The sequence below is a fragment of the Pristis pectinata genome, chromosome 15 (assembly GCF_009764475.1).
Source record: "Pristis pectinata isolate sPriPec2 chromosome 15, sPriPec2.1.pri, whole genome shotgun sequence".
Taxonomy (NCBI): domain Eukaryota; kingdom Metazoa; phylum Chordata; class Chondrichthyes; order Rhinopristiformes; family Pristidae; genus Pristis; species Pristis pectinata.
This window is the reverse complement of record NC_067419.1, coordinates 15786815-15807097: the sequence shown is the minus strand read 5'-3', so window position 1 is coordinate 15807097 and position 20283 is coordinate 15786815. Positions and strand designations below refer to the sequence as shown.

At 41.3% G+C, this 20283-nt stretch overlaps 1 protein-coding gene across 1 annotated transcript in view; it reads right to left on the bottom strand.

Annotated features, from left to right (window-relative positions):
• The window catches only part of LOC127578618 (proline-rich protein 5-like), a 61807-nt gene that overhangs the window by 4922 nt on the left and 36602 nt on the right, over positions 1-20283 (bottom strand). Inside the window, 3 exon segments of the mRNA XM_052030791.1 lie at positions 2570-2651; positions 2653-2679; positions 2681-2710. Coding sequence (XP_051886751.1) covers positions 2570-2651; positions 2653-2679; positions 2681-2710 — 139 coding nt within the window.

Here is a 20283-nt window from a genome sequence, read left to right as displayed (position 1 = left end):
GGGAATTTTGGTAAATTAAGAAAAAATCCATTCAGTATCTCACTAGCCACTTTTTTTTTAAAAAGACTCCAGGTTGATCACCAAAATTATCCAGAGTCTTATCAGCAAGCAAGTCCAATGATTTGCTCAATCCCACTTCCCTGGTGAGTGTAATTTTCTTGAGTTCCTCCTTCCCCTTCCTGATTTATAGATGTACCCTCTGGAGATGGATGGAAAATACTTACTTGTTAATTACCTTTGCCTTGATTAATTTACCAAACACACTCACATGATTTAAAATGGATGAGAGTTAACACATATCAGAAGTTAGTGCTTTTCAGGTTTCAGTAAAATATTTTAATTCAAATGATGTTTGCAAGTTACTGATGCAGTGACATAGCTTTGCCTATTGGAACATTAGCTTGTTTTTGCGCTCTTTTCGTAAAACTGGACAATTCCATTTTATTTGCATAAATGGTAAGTGTTTTTCTCAACAGAACTGTCCCCACTTTGGTTTCTGTTGGGTTTTTAAGTTGGAGATAAATGTCCTCTTGAACCCCATACAAAATTTATCTTGCACTCCACAAGGAATAGTAGAATTGCCCTGAGCAAAAATATACCATGGGTTCTCCATGAGTCACTGTCGAATTCTGCTATTCAGTTCAATTTCTATAACCTTCAGTAACATCTTCACCTGTCAACTTTAATTAATGGACCTTGCTTTAGGTGCTGTTTGTTGATCTGCCTCCACTGAAAAGTGATGTTTGTTTTCCAAACTCCCCCATGATATGCTTCCCTTAAACTTGTGGGAAAATAGCTCTAGATGCAGCAAGAGAGTTGGAATTTACAAGGGAATTCTTGTCCTGGAGGATGGAGTGGTGCAGCCACTGAGAGGGAAAAGGTAAGGTCAGGGAGTCTGAGAGAATGAAAATCTAAACATTGCAGATGCTGAAAATCTGAAATAAAAACAGATGTCAGAAGCCCTCAACGGGTCAGACAGCATCTTTGGAAAGATGAACAGTTAATGTTTCAGGTCAGAAGACCTTTGACAGAATGGAAAGGAGACAAAATAAGTTGGAGTTAAGTTGCAAGGAGGGTAGGAGAGGGATGGATAGGACAAAAGGAATGCATCTGATAGGGTGAGGTCAGAGTTGTCTTGGGAATGATGTGTATATGAGGTTATCTGATCAATGGGTTAATGGGAGTAGCCGTGGAGAGAGAACATGTTGTTTGTCCATAAAAGCTATGGAATTAGGGCAGTTAGTGAGTGAGAACAGAGAAAGAATTCAAAAGCTGCAAAATGTAGGGCTGTAGGACATACTCAACAGGTCAATGTGTGCTAATGGAAAGAGTAAAATGAAGCAAATATCACAGATGGATGCCTTACAGTGGAAATGGTCGATTCTGATACAGACTGAGTGTGACTTATCTTGCGTGATTGAATTCAATAGAGAGTCCAGTAGGCCCAGGTGAAAGGCGAGGTGCTGTTTTTCAAGCTTATATTGAGCCTCATTGCACAGTGCAGGAGGCCACAGACTGATAGGCCGGAGTGGGATGGAGAATTAAATTGACACGCAGCAGGGAACTCAGGGTCATCACAGCTGTAGACCAAACACAGATGGTCCTCAAAGTGGTCACCTGATCCGCGTTTAGTTTCTCCAGTGTAGAGTTCATTTTGAACACTGAATGTGGTATACTAGATTGAAGGAAGTGCAAGTGAGTTGCTGCTTCACCTGGATAGACTGGACGGTGGGAGGGGAAGAGGTGAGAGAATGGGTGTTGCATCTCCTGCAGTTGCATGGGAAGTCTAAGAGAATATCCCAGGAGAGAGAAAAGTCCAAAAGCCAGCAGTGTAGCTGGGTAATCCAAATATTTAAATGTCTAGAAATAGAAGCTGCCAAATGTAATAGCAACCATGAAACTACAGAATTATCATAAGAACAAGTGTCCTTTAGGGAAGGAAATCCGCTTTCCTTATCTAGTCTCCAAACCGAAGTCTAACAGATGGAATTCAAACCAGAGTCTCATTCCAGAGTACGTTTTCCTTCCTATAAAATGAAAACAAAATCCCTCTTTTCTGGCTGTGTTATGACCACACACAAAAAAACATCTCCTGTAACACCTGCAAATTTGATTCATGGTCATTTCTGAACCTCAAACTGCATACATTGCTAATCTAACACACTGGGGGGAAACTCAGTCAAGGAGGGGTTCAGGCCCTTTTAAACAGTTAAGTTTAATGCATAAGGAAAATAGATGGTGCTTGGAAGTCAGTGTAACAGGAGATGAAACAAAGCCTTTGCTTTGAAGGAAATCAGAGGGCCAGATAATGGTTTGCTTTCATAAACTGCCAAGCACAACATCTTGCTGTGATAATACTGTTACATCTGTTAGTACAACCAATGGCTTACACAAAGTCAAAGGCAACTTACCCTACCATTAAAAAGAGCCATTAATGCAGTTCAGCTGGTGAACAACCTTGCATATATTTAGGATCTTTTTCAAAATTTTACCACTTCCAATGGCATTTAACACAACCTTTCCTCGATGATTTAGTTGATGATTGAGACCTGGTTATTTACGTTCTTACCTAGAAAACATGCCGAGTGTGTAACTTGTTCATTTCCCATGTGTAGACCGTATGTTCCCAGGTATGGAGACACCACCTTCTGTAATCAGCAACTCCAACCGCAGGTAATCCCCTGACAACCCCCTTGGATTCATGAACTCCCTGGAATTTTAAACAGAAGTCAGTTCACTGTCCTGGTCATGGTTGGGACAGCAACCAGAGTTTTGAAACAGAAGATTGTTATTTGAATATTAGGCCTTACAATGATCATAACTAAGTTGACTTTATTGTCGAGACTGAATCATTCACTTTTGAAGACCAGTGTCTTTCTGCACAATGACCTGGGTCACTGTTCCATTCCAAATCATTGACACCATTCTCACAAAGGAAGCTCTCAACTTCACCCTAGTTTCTCTGTCGCATTACAGACACACAAGGTGTACAATGGAATCTGGTTTGTGGAGTTCATGAACGTTTCAAGTGCAAACTTGGATTATTTTCACCCAAGGACAATGTGGTCTAGAGTGACTGGAATGGATAAAACAACACTAATTGCAAAAAAAAAACAGCTTGAGAAGGGGTTGGCTTAGATCAGCTCTTTTCAATGCCTGTGCACACTGTCAGGACAATAGACACACTATTCACTATTGACTGTATGCTTATGTCCATGAATAATCTAAAAGATTAGGTGGTTTGCAATAGAGAAAAATTTATATTCTCAGCATTCTAGAGAGCATGCATGAAGTCATGAAGTTATCTACAGTATACAACTGCTATGAAATATTAGAATGCCACTGAAAAGCCAAATTCCTTTCATCACCACAGCAACAACCACAATGGGGTACAGACACTTCTAGCAGCACAAAAATCCCGAATGCCACAGTATCTTCCAGTTTTGTAATAATTCCATTGGAGTCCACTGGGTCAGAATATGGTTTTCACTTTGGATTTAATAACCATTGTCCATTGTTTAAAGCATTCATGTACATTTGAAAGAACTTATCCTCTCTATCCCTATCTTTTGTCATATGATACTTGTAATGAGAAACTACATTTTTCAATGTTTAAGCTAGGTTATTTTTGTTTACTCCCATCAATGTTTCCCAGCTTCAAAACAATGAAGCACATTGCACTCACTTTGTGATTCATCCTTCAGCATTGTAACATCATGTACGTGCTGAAGAGAGCAGACACTGGGTTACAAGCAGATTATAAATGTGTAGAAAAGTGTATACATTTGGAACCTCTCATGAGCAACCTGAATGGAAGCCGGAACTGTTGACTGCTTACTCAGTTATAAAGGACTACACAGGATTGTATGCATAGAAACAAGCCATTTGGCCCAACCCGTCCATGCTAGTTTATGCTCCAGACTTGCTTCCTCCCATCTTTTCCTCATAAATCTACCAGCATAACTCTATTTCCTTCTTCACATGCCTGTACCATTCCTTTAAATGTACCTCTATCAATCTGCATCAAACATACTCTAGAAAATAGTTGGCAATGTATTGAACTTAAGTGAAAGAACAGCTGAAAAACACACAGCTGTAAAGTTGTCCCTCAAGGCCTGCATCAGATTCAGTGGTGGTCTGCTAATGTTTTACAATACTTTCTATGCTTAGTTTCTATTTGTGAAACATCTCTCCTTTATTTCAGAGCAGATCAGGTACATTTTTGAATGAAACTTGGGCAGTTCTCACTGACAAGTCACGTCCCCAGATATGGACGTACAGTGTAATGTTTCCATCAAAGACCAACTGTTGGGTATAGCTCTGTGGTTTGAAGAATATCACCACTGAACCATGAGGAACTTTCACTGTGGACTTCAGCTCCTCGGGACCATTCAAACTGGAAAATTAATTTCCCATGAAACTTTAGGTGGATTGATTTCCATCTCAGTCACACAGCTATGACCCCAGTTCCTCACAGCACACTTTTTTCCAATTGGCCAAACACCTGCTCAAAGAATATGTGAACGAACTATCGCCTCAAAGTGTGCAGGTGAGGGGTGACATTGTGCATCTCAGTCCTCTCAACTTCCATCCATCCAGGGCCTCATATATCTGCAACATAGATGATGTACAGCACGAGTATTTTTAAGTTAGTTTTTCTCAAATCATCCTGATTCCATAAACGTTGAAAGAATCTAGCTGCAAAAACACAGAAGTTCAAATCTACTTTGGCAGTGTTTAGAATAAAAATATAGTACATGATATGTAGCAAAGTCACACAGAGCAAAACAATTCTCAGTAGATTTTTGTAATCAATGACAAATGAAAAGATATTGCAAAATGTGAAAGAATGTTAACTGTTCACTAGAACCTCAAGCACTTGCTATGTGCTTACTACCCAAGACTAATGCTACTTTTCCACTTGTGCATTGCATTTGCAAGTGGCTACATAACTAGATTCCAAACTTCCAACACCAGATCATTTTGTGATCATCAAGTTCAAATGACAGATGAATGAAAGAACAGTACATCAATTACATTAGCAACAAGCTGCAATGCTCAAATTCACTGGTGTTTTAAAGGATGGTGCAAGTGCACTGAAATATTGCAATTTATTTTATTCCATTTAATTTGTTAAATATGAGCGCAATGACAATATTTGCAATAACTTACAGTAATTAAAATAGGAAATGGCCCCTTATAGATCTAAAATAAAGTGATTTTGTGATATACTGTGGTCTATACAGCCAGAATGAAATAGCTGAAATCTTGGAACTTTGAAATGGGAGGAAGAATATTTGACTTTCACAATATTATAAGCAAAACTATAAAAAAAAGGTGTCTTGAAAACAGTGGAAATAGTTTAACCATATGTTTTTAGGTACTGGATATCCTAACAAAATAGCTGCCTTTGTGCAGAGCAAGAGGATATTTACTGAATGTAGGCATTATTTAAGGGATATCCTGGAAGTATTTGGGACCGTGCACTATGAGAATTAATTCACAAAGATTTCTAAAATTTTATAGCCAGGAAGGATTTTGAATTGAATTCAAGTATAAAATGAGAGCTGCTGCTTACCTTATCGTGGCTCTACAACTGGTATCTTTGACTACACTCTAAAAGTGCTTTATCACAAACTTTGTGATGCTTCATAAAATAATATTCACTCAGCTATGTTATTGGTTTGTTTAATATTCTATGATTAGTGATAACATAGTTTAACCACTTTATTGATAAACTTTTACTTAATCCAAGCTATTAATAATAAATAATGCAAATAGTCTGTTTAATTTTTCTATTAATTTATCATTTTTGGCTCCTCTAGCAGTTTAGTAAATGAATTCAGCATGAAATTTGGTCATATGGAGCAAAGAAGCACCAGCCTTCAATGAATCACCATGACTGAGGAAGTGGAGTTAGCCTTGGAAGCCATGTTTCGGGAAAGAATCCTGTTCAAGAACCTATGGCAGGAAGAGGTAGTGGGACTTCACAAGTTCAGGAACCTTTATTGAGATACATGGATGTTGAGTGAGGACAATAAGATAATGACTTTTTTCTATTTTGTGGCTGTCCCCTTTCTATACCTCCCAATCATCCAGGCTGGGAAGTTGGGATCCTGTAGCATCTACCACATTATAGCCTTCAATTTGAATTTGAATACAAAACACTTAACAATCCCCACTTTTTCCAAATATCCATTGGGTCTTTATCTCAGACCTTAACTTGCTGTGCAGCTTTTCCCCTGCTCTGTATTTCTACAATTTTTCACTATTTTTAAAATGTTTTTCTAATAATTTTAGTCATGATGCAGACAGATAAAGCAAAGATTGTTTACTTTTTTGTCATTTGACGGAATAAAAAGGGGCAGTGGGCAGTTGCCACAAGAGCATAGTAAGTATCCCAGCATAGCTGCATAGTAAATATCCCAGCATAGCTGCAAATAGATCTGGAAAGAACAGCCAAGAGGGGAACACTGCCATGGAAGACTTCAAGAGAAATGTAACTGCACAATGAGTCAACATACCAATGAATAGGAAGTGGCAAGATGCTTTGTTTCTTGTGCAAGACATTGACTTTTTAAATTGAATGTAACCTTGCAGAGCAAAACCAGTGGAAGGAGATTTGCCCAAAACATTTGAATGTGGTTAATGTCATTGAATTAGGTTTTACTCTCAAGCATATACACTAATTGCATGACTAATACAAGGTCAGTCTGATAAGTCACTGCATTAAAACCAAAGCTTGTTTCTCTCTGTCCAAAATGTATTTTTTGCTGCTTTTTTTTAAATCAAAAAACCTATACACTTCTCCCTGCCACTACCAGACCTACCTGAGCATGTTTTGATCCTTACAGTCAATCAGAGGAGACCATCTCCACTCTGTTAATGTTTCAGTTCAATGACCAGTTTGCATGAGTGCTTGCTTTCTATTTTGCAATAAGAAACAAAAATATCATCATGGTGCCACATTCTAGTGAACAATTTAGCCACTCCACTCCACATGTACAGTGCTGTTTCAAGACAACCTGTATTGCTCTCAGGCGACCCTTTTTCCATCATCTTTCTCTCTCTCTCTCTCACACACACACACACACACACACACACACACAGACTTTCAGTTGGGCAGGAAGAGTGCAGTTATACAAAAACGGAACCAAAATTTCCGTTCAGGGGTTTCCATTAGTTTCAAAAATTAAGTAAATGTTTTTACAGAATTCTCACAGCAATGATATCCTGAAATTCTCTGAAACGACTTCCCTTCCGCTGCACATCATGTCAGAGGAGGGTTTCCCACTATCCAGCTGTCACAATTGCAGGCTGCTTTATTCCCAATCTTGACAAGAGTTGGTCATTCTGGTAACATCAGCTGTCTGATCCTTTGTGCTATTTCCTTTGGGTGATCTCCCCTGTATTCCTACAGATCATACATATTCAACTTGCCCAACAAGATTCTAGCAGATTAACAACTGGATCCCTAAAGCAAAGTTTCTAAATGCAATTAATGTGCTTCTGTCCCTCTAACAGCTTTCCCACAATTATGGGATTGATTCCCATGAACCCTCAGCAGAGGATGTTTCCTGTATATTCGGTATGGCTGTGCTATATTAATATAATCTAATGTATAATATATTATACAATGTATAATATTATACATTATAATTAATATATATAATTATATACATTAATGTATATAATTATATATCCAATGTGCAGGCCTACCTACTCCATTCCTCCTCAACCCTCCCAGGCAGACAGGAGGAAGTCCATACTTCAACATTCTCGTGAGAAGTTAAAACCTGAGACCTGTGACCTACCCCACAGATCCCCAGGTTGGCTGGATTGGGAGATAAATGCTCAGAACAGAGAAAGGTTAAACAAAATTTCCTCTAATTTTTCCCAGTTCTGATGACGTCCAATAAACCAAAACTTTAACTTTATTTTTCTCTCCACCGATACTGCCTGATCTGTTGAGTATTTCCTGAATTTTGCTTTTATTTCAGATTTCCAGTATCTGCTTTCCAACTTTACATATTTACAAATGCTTTGCTTGCTATCCTGTCTCAATTAAACAAATGCTAAACATGATGACAGAAAATGAAAGGAATTAAGAAATACATTGAGTAAATTAATCTGCTTCTTCCTAACAAATGATAAAGTCACCACAGATTTGAGATGGTGATATGCACTGTCCTGCCTTTGATCACGTGATGCTGGTGTTGTGAGAAGTACAATTACTCTGCATTGAAATCAAATAGATATTCAGTGCTCATGGCCTTTAAAACCTCATTCCGTCCAATAAAGACAATTTCACCATAGAAACTGTACCAAACCCTATTCTATTGGGGGAAGGCTTTGTACATAAAGAATAAAAAAACTGAGCTGGAGAGAGGAAGAAGCATTAAAAAGCCTAATTTCCCCAGCTACACAATATGATCCTTGTATGAAAGAACAGCCAGGAGCCTGAAAACATTCCTTCAACCTCTGTCAAAGCTCTGCTGAGACTGGTTGTTAGGGAACAAAATGAAGTGTAGCTTATAGATATTGGTAAAGGTTACCTCTTTTGTCTGCTTCACTCTTATTGTATACTGCAGCTGTGCTCAGCACTCTGCTGACCAGGGAGGGGCATCAGAATCCAAATGTGAACAGCATGGCTGGCATTTAAAACCAGTTCCCGCAGCTCTTAGTGCAAATTAACAAACTGTGCCTGCAGATCAATGAAGTGAATCATACAATCTATGCAAAAATTAGGCAGAAAAAAAAGTACTACCTTCACTTGAAGCTAATGAAAACTCCTGAATGGGAGTGCTATTTGAAGTTTGGTTCCATTTTGTGTTTCTGCACTCTTGCAACCCAGCTTGGACGGCAAGGACATGTGCAAGAAAACAATGATGGAAGGTTCTCCTGAGAACAATGCAAGTTTTAATCAAACAATACTGTACAGGCAAAGGTGGAGTGGCTAAATTCTTCAGTAGAACAAGATAACACTGTACTCTGGTTGCCACATACAAACAGAGTTTGCTAATAATTTGCTCTCAATCTGCTGCCAGTGGTACACCTGATGAGATTTTGAGCACATCTTGCCATAGTCAGCAGTAGATCCAACAGTGTCTTATTAAATAACCCCTCTAATCCCATTGTCAGAAAGCTTGTCTCAGGCCCAGGGCTATCCACATGATCATAACCTCTTGAAGTTTTTTGGAACTGCTTCCATTCCCCTTTATGTAATGGCAGACGATCATTTCCCATTAACAAGTCCTGCTGTCATAACTCTAGGCTGCTTTATTGCCAATGTCAGCAGTCTGGGATTCACTCCGACAATTGGGTCATTGTGGTAACATTGTCTGCCTGTTTCTGTCTGCTTATTTCCACCGATTAGAGTCATTTGACTGCTTATTCCTTATAGATCATAAATATTCAAATTGCCCAGTAAGATCCCAGCAGGGTACAACAGGATCCCTGAGATGAGCAGATCTCCCTATCTTTAGAGATTTAGATGCCCCCGTCCCATCCGTAGTCTTACCAAGTTTTCCCACAGTTATGGCATGGCTTCCCATGCAGAGACAAGGTTCCCTGTTAGATTACATTAACATCGCACAGCCATAGTTAATGTACATGCCCACCTGCTCAATCCTCCCCTCCCCACCTTCTCCCCCCCCCCCCCCCCCCCTCAGCCTGAAGAAGACCAGATTTCAACATTCTGTCAGAGGTTAAAACTCCTGCCTGGCATCCATGGCCTATCCCATAGATCCTCAGTTGGCTGGGATTTGGAGACAGGCTTTATCGGTTTCTTTTGAATTGGTACTTCTGTTTTAGAAAAAAATACAAAATTGCATAATGGATTTCTACCTAAACAGCAGGTCAAGGTACACAGTGTTGGGATGAATTCATAGACTTTCGCAGAGGATTTGGTGTAATTAAATATACACACACACACACAAACACAGATATATGCGCCATTCAGACAAGAGAAAGAATTTAAACAGTAACATCAGAAAGGAAGAAATCTACAATTTGAAGATTTTTTATATTCCACTGCTCCAAAATCAGAATATATTTGCAAGACTGATTAGTCAAAGATAAATAAATTCTTCATGACATGCACAACTGTAGAGATTTATCTTGCTCAGTGAGAAGAGAAAATTAACAAGTTTTTATTAAAGATGCAATAATTAAATGAAACTCTTGCCATAATCAGTGTCTTTCATTAAATGATGCCCAACAGTGATGGGAAATTAAACATTAATCTCACTTCCCCTTTTGTTTGAGGAAGTAATCCTGCACCCAAACAATTCAGTGAGTAAATTCACATGGATTAGTATGGAGTTATCCAGTGCAGAAGAACACCAGAGTTGATCTGTTTTCAGTAGATAGATCCTTACAGCATGGAAACAAATCTTTCAACCCACCAGGTCCACACCATCAAGCACCCACCTATATTAACCCTACTTTATTCTCCCCATATTCCCATCAATTCCACCCAGACTCTACCATTCACCTACACACTGGAAGCAATTTACAGAGTCCAATTTACCTAAAAAACCACATCTTTGTAATGTGGGAGGAAATCCACGTGATCACATGGAGAATGTGAGAACTCCACACAGACAGCACCAGAGGTAGCCTCAGAGTCTCAATGTGGGTTTGGAAGAGGGAAGCTTGGGGGCCAGGGGAAAAAATACACACATAATTAAAAATCAGCATTCATTGGGTGATGACATGATTGGGCTCATGTCAGGCTCATTACAGCTCAATAAAAGTGTAAAATATGCATCCATATTAATAAATAATTAATGACCAGATAGCATTGAACTAGGTTGCTTGTAAAGCCAATGGTATCAACTTGACTACAATCATAGTTACGTTGATACCACAGACTATTAAACTACTGCCTTAATTTTAACTAAGTAAAAAATCCGTATGTGCCGGATCTGCTGGCTTTTGGACTCTTAATCAGTTACTGCCTTACATTTAATCTGCTTCTCCTCAGATCAAGATGAGAATGCTCGGAAAAAGAATAAAACATCACCTAGAAGTAAATCATCACAGTCTTTTCATTTGTGGAAATGTTAATCTTGATTGTGTGCAATGTAAAAATGCAACAGTAAGGCAATAAATGCCTACAACCTGAACTAAGCACATTGTTATCAACATGGTGGGTGTAAAATGTAGCCCACAACAAAAGCTATTAAATTCATTCTTTTTCAATTCATTGCTTTATGTTGATTTTTAGAACTGAAAATTTATGCTACTATCTGCATAGTTATATATGTGGGTGTATATGTCAAGTGGTGTAACTGTGCTAACTTTACACAAGGGATTCCAATAATAATAGGAAGTGTTTCTCTGTGTGTAACTACTACCTTTGAAGTAGACTTGTGTGGCATCGAGCAGAGCAGTTAATTCAATGTGCTTTCAAAGCAGAAGCAGAATTATTTATAAAGCCTTTAGATTCACTTCCAAAGTGAAAGCAGAGTTTGCAATCGGTGACTAAGCAATTAGGCTGAACAGTATCAATACAGGTGTGCACGTCAATTATTAATGCCCCATGGTAACTGGAGAAGGTTTCCTGAAGAAACTACATTTTTTCCAGTATGTCTATTGACAAGACCGTGGTGACCGATGAGTTGTATTGTGCCAGTCAATGGGTGGGTGATGTGGCAGGACTTGCAAGAAACTCTGCGCTGGAAATTAGATCGAGTAGCAGTGTTTATTTCATGCACCTACTGCAAAATGGAACATGATAATGACCACTTCTGGGTCATTTTGTGTCACTTTGGAAATTCCGCTGGGCGCTTCCAGATAATGAATTGTGTTTCTTATGTCTGATACATTTCAAATAATGTTATTCCACATTCAATGCTCATTTTGGAGTACCGAAGCAGAAATCCAAAAACATTGCTCATTCCTAGGACAACTGGGTATTTAACAGCACAGTGCTGGACTGGAACCAGATCCCCTTCTCTCCCTGCTAACTAAGGTGGGCCCCATACTTTATCTTTTACCCTTTGGGTGCCCTACCTTATCCAGTGATTTCCCTCACCTATTCATCTCCCCAAACCTTCATTCTCCCCAATGTTTACCCTACCCCCACTTGATACTCACCCCAAATCTTTCAGCCCACCCCTTCTTCATCACACCATCAGCACTACTCAGGCTACTTATAGCCAAAAGCACTCACTCTTAGAATCATAGAAATATACAGCACAGAAACAGGCCCCTTTGGCCTACCTTGTCCATGCTGACTGATGCCTCTCTATGCCTACCATGCTGCCTTCACCAATTTTTTTGTGTCCTCTGCAAACTTACTAATCAGACCACCTACTCTCTCCCTCTCTCTTCTCTCTTTCCACTGAACTATCCCAGGCGACTACTGGGTCTAAGTCTGCTGGTCCCCTCTGCCCTTTGGCCTCAGTCCTGAGAAGAGAGTGAGATAGAGAGCGATATATATGTGTGTATATATATTATACACAAACACACACAAAAACACTGTGCTGCCCTTTTGGTCCTGAGCTGCATTTATTCAGTGGGCACTGAAGTGTGCAGTGAGCTGCCCAGGACCAAAAGGACAGCACAATGGTACTGCAGGCAGTGCAGTTAACTTACAGCTCTAGAGACCCAGGTTCAATTCTGACTTCCTCTGCTGTCTGTGTGGAGTTTATATGTTTCCCAGTTACCGTATAGATTTCTTCTGGGTGCACCGGTTTCCTCCCCATCGCAAAGATATGCTGCTTAGATGGATTAATTGGCCACTGTAAATTACCCCAAGCTCCTGGGAGAATAAGGGGAAGGTTAATGAACTTGCATGAAAGTGGCGAAATGGGATTGCTTTGAGAACTGGCATAGATTAGATGGGCTGAATGGCTTCCATATATGTCCTTAGGAAATTTGGAAAGAATTGACAATGTGCCATATGATGACCATCCAGCACATGCATAAGAATCTCAGTCAAAGTGTGATGAAACAGCCCACAACATCGAACAGTCTGTACACAGCATTTGAATCTCCATCAGCCATAGCAACAAGAACTCTGACCAAAACTGCAGCACATTTCCTGTTAAAAGCTGGGCATTGAGTGGAGAAGCAAATTTTGTATGAAAACGAATCCCTGTCACTGCACTGGAGTGTCCCCAGGCATATTCAATGAGACATTTACCTAATCATCTTAATTCTGGCTGGGAATCAAGTTGCCATTATACACAACCCATTATTCCTTACCCTTACAGTTTTAGTCCCTTCTCCTAAAAGTTCAGATCTGTGCTTCACAGGGTGTTCAACTGTGGTTCATGCATAGAATTTCATCCAAATGATAATTTTTAACCTAGAAAATCAGCACTGATTTGCTATTTAATCCAAAAGAACATAACAGCACAGTACAGGCCCTTTGGCCCACAATGTTGTGCTGACATTTTATCCTGCTCTAAGATCGATCTAACCCTTCCCTCCCACATAGCCCTCCATTTCTCTATCATTCATGTGTCTATCTAAGAGTCTCTCAAATGTCCCTAATGCATCTGCTCCCACAATCTCTGCCGGCAGTGCGTTCCACGCACCCACCACTCTGTGTAAAAAAATTTACCCCTGACATCTCCCTTATACCTTCCTCCAATCACCTTAAAATTATGCCCCTTCATGTTAGCCATTGTCACCCTGGGAAAAAGTCTCTGACTGTCCACTTGATCTATGCCTCTTAGCATCTTGTACACCTCTATCGTCACCTCTCATCCTCCTTCTCTCCAAAGAGAAAAGCCCTAGCTCACTCCACCTATCCTCATGAGACATGCTCTCCAATCCAGGCAGGATCCTGGTAAATCTCCTCTGCACCCTCTCTAAAGCTTCCACATCCTTCCTATAATGAGGTTACCAGAACTGAACACAATACTCCAAGTGTGGTCTAACAAGGGTTCTATAGAGATGCAACATTACCTTGCAGCTCTTGAGCTGAATACCCCGACTAATGAAGGTCAACACACCATATGCCTTCTTAACAACCCTACCGACCTACGTGGCAATCTTGAGGGATCTACGGACGTGGACCCCAAGATCCCTCTGTTCATCCACACTGCTAAGAGTCCTGCCATTAACCTTGTATTCTGTCTTCAAATGCAATCTCCTGAAGTGTATCACTTCACACTTTTCCGGGTTGAACTCCATTTGCCACTTCTCAGTCCAGCTCTGCATTCTATCTATATCCTGTTGTAATCTACAACAACCGTCTACACTATCCACAACACCACCAACCTTTGTATCATCAAACTTACTAACACACCCTTCCACATCCTCATCCAAGTCATTTATAAAAATCACAAAGAGCAGGGGGCCCAGAACAGCTCCCTGCAGAACACCACTGGTCACCAACCTCCAGGCAGAATATACTCCATCTACCACCACCCTGTGTCTTCTATGAGCGAGCCAATTCCGAATCCACACAGCCAAGTTTCCCTGCATCTCATATCTCCTGACCTTCTGAATGAGCCTTCCATGAGGAATCTTATCAAATGCCTTACTAAAATCCATGTACACCACATCCACTGCTCTACCTTCATCAATATGCTTTGTCACATCCTCAAAGAATTCAATCAGACTCATGAGGCACAACCTTCACAAACCCATGCTGACTGTCCCTTATCAGCCTGAAGTCATGAAGAATATCATAGTTGTTCATTTAACATCGACATGCAGGAGATGGACCCTGCCTAAATTTGTTCTCTACTGTGGGGTAATCAATGCAACATTTTGACTGACTAACTGAAATATTAAGCTACTTCAACACACACACACACACACACACACACACACACCCACCCACCCACCCTCATCTGGGGATTTTCCCTATCTATATGGCTTATGAACACAATGCAACACTGCCTTAATCATGGAAACACAAGCAGCTTAATATGCAAACTTGAAGTGATTTAAACCAATAATGAGGCAAATAAAGTGGTCAATGCTTGATAAATTAATTCAATGTGCTCAAAAACTACAGTGCAATCCTAATTAATGGAGTTCCTTCCCCTGAAATCATGCTTCATTTTCTAATGCTGCAGCCAGACTGTCACTGGAACACTAACATACAAATCTGACAGGCAACACAGATAAGAATAAAGAGATGGATTTTTCTGCGTTAAAAGAATTGGCTAATAGGAATGATTCAGTACATGTCACTTCATACTCAAACTGCAGTGTGGCAAATAGGGACTTGATCGGGAAAGAAACTCTGGAACAAATACGATGGATATTTGTTGTGAAAGTTTAGGATTATTGTCAAGAATCTTTTTTAGAATCAAGTGATCAATAAGAGCAACAAAAACAGAATCCAAATCATCAGACGAATCCAGATGAAAATAGGTACCATCTGTAGAGATGGCCAAATGGGCTCCCCTTGCCTATGCACTCTGATGATGGAAATGCAGAATCTGATCAATTTCTGTAAGATACTTCTATGCTTGACCTAGTCCTTTTTGGTACAGATTACACGATTCTTCCCCTCAGCAGTGAGACAGTGCTTGGTGTGGCTGGCACCAGAGAAGGCCGCAGCGCCAGTGGTGAGGACTGCGAAGGTATGGTCAAGAGAGGAGGAGGTGTGATTACTGGACTGCTTTGAATCAATGGACTGGACCATATTCGGGGATTTAACTTTGGATCTGAATGAATATGCCACGACCATCACTGACTTCATCGTGGATGAGTGTGTGCCATCGAGAACATACTGAGTTTTCCCAAACTAGAAGCCCCGGATGAACCAGAAGATTCGCAGTCTGCTGAGGGCTAGATCTGTGGCGTTCAAGACCGGTGATCCAGTACCCTACAAGAAGTCCAGGTACGACCTACGGAAGGACATTGTGAGAGCGAAAAGGCAATTCCTTGTGAGGTGAGAGACATAATTGGATGCACAACAGCTGTGGCAGGGTCTGCATGCCATTACTTCCTACAAGGTGAAACCTACCAGCATAAATGGCAGTGATGCTTCACTCCCTGATGAGCTCAACACCCTATATGCACACTTTGAAAGGGAGAATAACACTACACCTGTGCAAATCTCCACAGCATCAGGTGACCCTGTGATCTGTGTCACAGAGTCCGACATCAGAACATCCTTCAAGAGGGTGAATATTTGCAAGGTGTCAGGCCCCAACAGTGTACCTGGCTGGGTGCTGAAAATCTGTGCCGACCAACTGGCTAGAGTGTTCAAAGACATCTTCAACCTGTCACTGCTGAAGTTGGAGGTCCCACCTGCTTCAAGAGGGCATCAAATCATACCGGTGCCCAAGAAGAGCAGAGTGAGCTGCCTCAACAACTATCACCCGGTAGCACTCACATCTACTATGATGAAGTGCTTTGAGAGGTTGATCATGGCTAGACTTAACTTTTGCCTGAGCAAGGATCTGGACCCACTGCAATTTGCCAAGTGCTGCAACAGGTCTACAGCAGACGCAATCTCACTGGCTCTCCACTCGGCTTTGGAGACCCTAAACAACAGCAAAACATACGTCAGGCTGCTGTTTATCAATTACAGCTCAGCGTTCAACACCATCAGCCCCTCAGTACTGATCAACAAGCTTCAAAACCTGGGCCTCTGTACCTCCCTCTGCAACTGGATCCTCGATTTCCTTATAGGGAGACCACAGTCAGTGAGTATCAATAGTAACACCTCCTCCTCACCGACAATCAACATAGGTGCGCCTCAAGGATGCATGCTTAGCCCACTGCTCTACTCCCACTACACTCATGATTGTGTGGCTAGGCACAGCTCAAACGCCATCTACGAGTTTGCCAATGACACCACTGTTGTTAGCATAATCTCAGATGACAATGAGGAGGCATAGAGGAGTGAGATAGATTAGTTGGTTGATGTGACAACAACAACCTTGCACTCAACGTCAGCAAGACTAAGGAACTGATTGTGGACATCAGGAAGAGGAATTCGGGAGAACACAGACCAGTCCTCGTTGAGGGGTTAGTGGTGGAAAGGGTGAGCAGCTTCAAGTTCCTGGTCATCAACATCTCAGAGGAGTTATCTTGGGTCCAACACATTGATGCAACCACGAAGAAGGCACACCAGCAGCTCTACTTCATTAGGAGTTTCAGAAGATTTGGTACGTCACCAAAGACTCTTGCAAATTTCTACAGATGTACAGTGGAGAGCATTCTGACTGGTTGCATCACTGCCTGGTATGGAGGCTTCAATGTGCAGGATCGAAAGAGGCTGCAGAGGGTTGTAGATTCAGCCAGCTTCATCACGAACACAACCCTCTGTGCCATCTAGGACATCTTCAAGAGGCGGTGTCTCAAGGAGGCAGCATCCATCATTAAGGACCCTCACCACCCAGGACATGCCCTCTTCACGTTACTACCATCAGGGAGGAGGTAAAGGAGCCAGAAGACTCACACTCAATGTTTCAGGAACAGCTTCTTCCCCTCTGCCATCAGATTTCTGAACAGTCCATGAACACCAGTTCATTATTCCTCTTTTGCACTATTTATTTATTTTTGTAACTTACAGTAATTTTGATGTCTTTATGTCTAGCACTGTACTGCTGCCGCAAAACAACAAATTTCACGACATATGTCACTCATAATAAACCTGATTCTGATCCTGAGTGGTGAGATAGTTTCAGCACAGCATTTGGTGACATCATGGAAGTGGCATCATGTGTGCTTGAAGCATATTTATGTGATGGTGAAATGGGGTTGGTGAATAGTTGAAGTTGGTTGAACTTTTCCAACATTCTGATTGAAGAAATAGCAAGGTGGACTACAGTTCTGTTCAGCAAGGTAATTCAGCAGAAAAAAAGATGCTGTTAACAACAAAAGTGAAAATCTGTTAGGCCACAGTCAGTGGCTTCAATTGTTCGGGACCAAGGAAGTGAAAATGATGAGTTCCTCAGGAAGGGGTTCTGTATCTGCTCGTCCTGAATGACTCAAAGCTTTGCAATACATAATATTCAGAAGGCAGCAGAAGGAAAGTTAAAATTTACATCGTCTGTGCCAGGTCTATTAAATTTCAAATCCAAATAACTGCAAGAAGGTCTTTCTAACTGCAAAGATTTTAAAAAATAACGTTACAATTTTTTCATTCTATTTTTAAACTCCAAGCCCGCAGTACCCTCACCACTGCCACCACAACTACTTTTGTTTTTGCACTGCTCCATTTCTAGTTTTGCTAACACACCCAATGATTATTTCCACTTTTCCTACGTCTCACAAAGAGTACAATCATGCCTTTTCAAAATTAAAATCCTTGGTTAATGTTTAAAGATGTAGGGTTTTAGCTCATTAAAAGAAAGAATCTGACCACCAAGTGCTAGCAATAATTAAAAGCAATCCTGGCATAGCTTTGTCTGTGGGCTTGAGTGCATTATTTATGTGAGTGTAAAAACGAGCAAACAATACAAAATTTCCACAAAAGCCTTAGACTCTGTGTGTGTTGTGCAGGCAGCATCCTCATTGTAGACACAGTGGGGGTGAGGGGGTCAAGTCAGAGAGCTGTAACAGTGATTCAAGGGACAGGAGTAGCTTGCTGCCAGGGTAGGGACAATGGGTAGATCCAGTAGCAGCTCCCTAGAGGACAACCTTGCTGTTCGCTGCCTTATTCTCTCAGCTGGGAATCCAACTGTAAGTAGCTACCACCACAAAGATAGCCTGCACTTCTAAGAAGCGATCTGCAGTTACAACAGGTGCCGGCAGGGTCCCTGGAACCGCAGCTGACTGGGGAAAGTAAAGAACGTCACAACAAAGAGAGCCATCTCCCTGGTTTACCATGCTGCACCTGAAGCCCTGGTGGAGGTGGTGGAAAATTGGCAAACAGGCCTATTTCAACAGGTAGCCAACAGATCCTCCAAACACAAATAGCATAGACAATGGCATTCAGTGGTGGGAGAAGAGCAGTAATCTGAATGAATTGACAGATATTCAATGACTGCATTTCCCTGGTCAAGGTCAGTGAAGCATCTCCAAACACCGTGTCCAACCATCCACTCCATTAGCCTTACAAACTGTTCAATGCATCTCCACCCCATCACTCACCTTCCTCAAGTTTTCACCATTCAGGGCTACTGGGACAAGCAGGTAGGATGCTGTGGTCAGCGTGGACCAGTTGGGCTGAAGGGCCTGTTTCCGTGCTGCATTACTCTATGACTCTAAAGATGCATGGCACTCACAACACAATCCCTTCTCTCACAGGAAATAGTGTAAAATCACAAACATCAGCTAACTGGGGAGAATAGGTGTAGATTCATCACTTTCCTCCTACAGAGCAAACACCACCTGCTATAACTTGAACTACTGTTACCAGGCCCATTGCCGACAGCAGGGCTGAAACCTTGAAAAATTCTTGCATCTTCTACCTAATCTGACATTGCACATGCCCCTCTTTCCAAAATCCCTTCTGATTTACAAGGTGATGCTAGCAAGCATCTGTTACCCCCTCCCAAATCCCACCCTTGTCATGGCACCATTGAGTCAAATGGCACGAAAACAAGCCCTACCCGAGCTAGTCCCATTTGACTGCGTGTATCCTCTAAACCTTTCCTATCCATGTACCTATCCAAATGTCTTCTAAATGTTCTAATTGTACCCACATTTACCACTCCTTCTGGCAGCTCGTTCCAAATACCCACCACCCTCTGCGTGGGAAAAGTTGCGCCTCAGGTCTGCTTTAAATCCTTCCCCTCTCACCTTAAATCTCTGCCATCTAGTTTAGACTCCCCAATCCTGGCAAAAAGACTGTGACCATTCACCTAATTTACATCCTCCACGATTTTATATACCTCTACAAGGTCACCCCTCAGCCTCCTATGCTCCAGGGAAAAAAGCCCCAGTCAATCAAGCCTCTCCTTATAACTCAAGCCCTCCAGTCCTGGTAACATCCTTGTGAACCTTGTGTACACCCTTTCCAGCTTGCTGTGCCTTCACTCCCTCCAAATATCAAAGAAATAGAAGCTTGCCAAGCAACCATAAAGGAGCAGGATAAGTGTGAAGATGAAGGCATTCAGTAACTTGAATTAAAATACCCCCTGCCACCAGCTCTGACATTGCACATAATTTAGAGTTTAGCTAACAGACAGGACCTGTATGTGGTGATTGAAGAATCAGGAGCCATCTGCTACCAGGGAGAAAGGACAGAGCAGGTATCAGCTCCCCAGAGGATAGGGTGGTGCACAGCACCTTACAACAGCACGGCTTTGGTTACTGGAATGACACTATGTGAGACCTCTTGTTAAAGGAAAGACCAAGACAGGACTGGAACCAAGAAAACACACTAGGGTGTTTAGACAACATTTATTA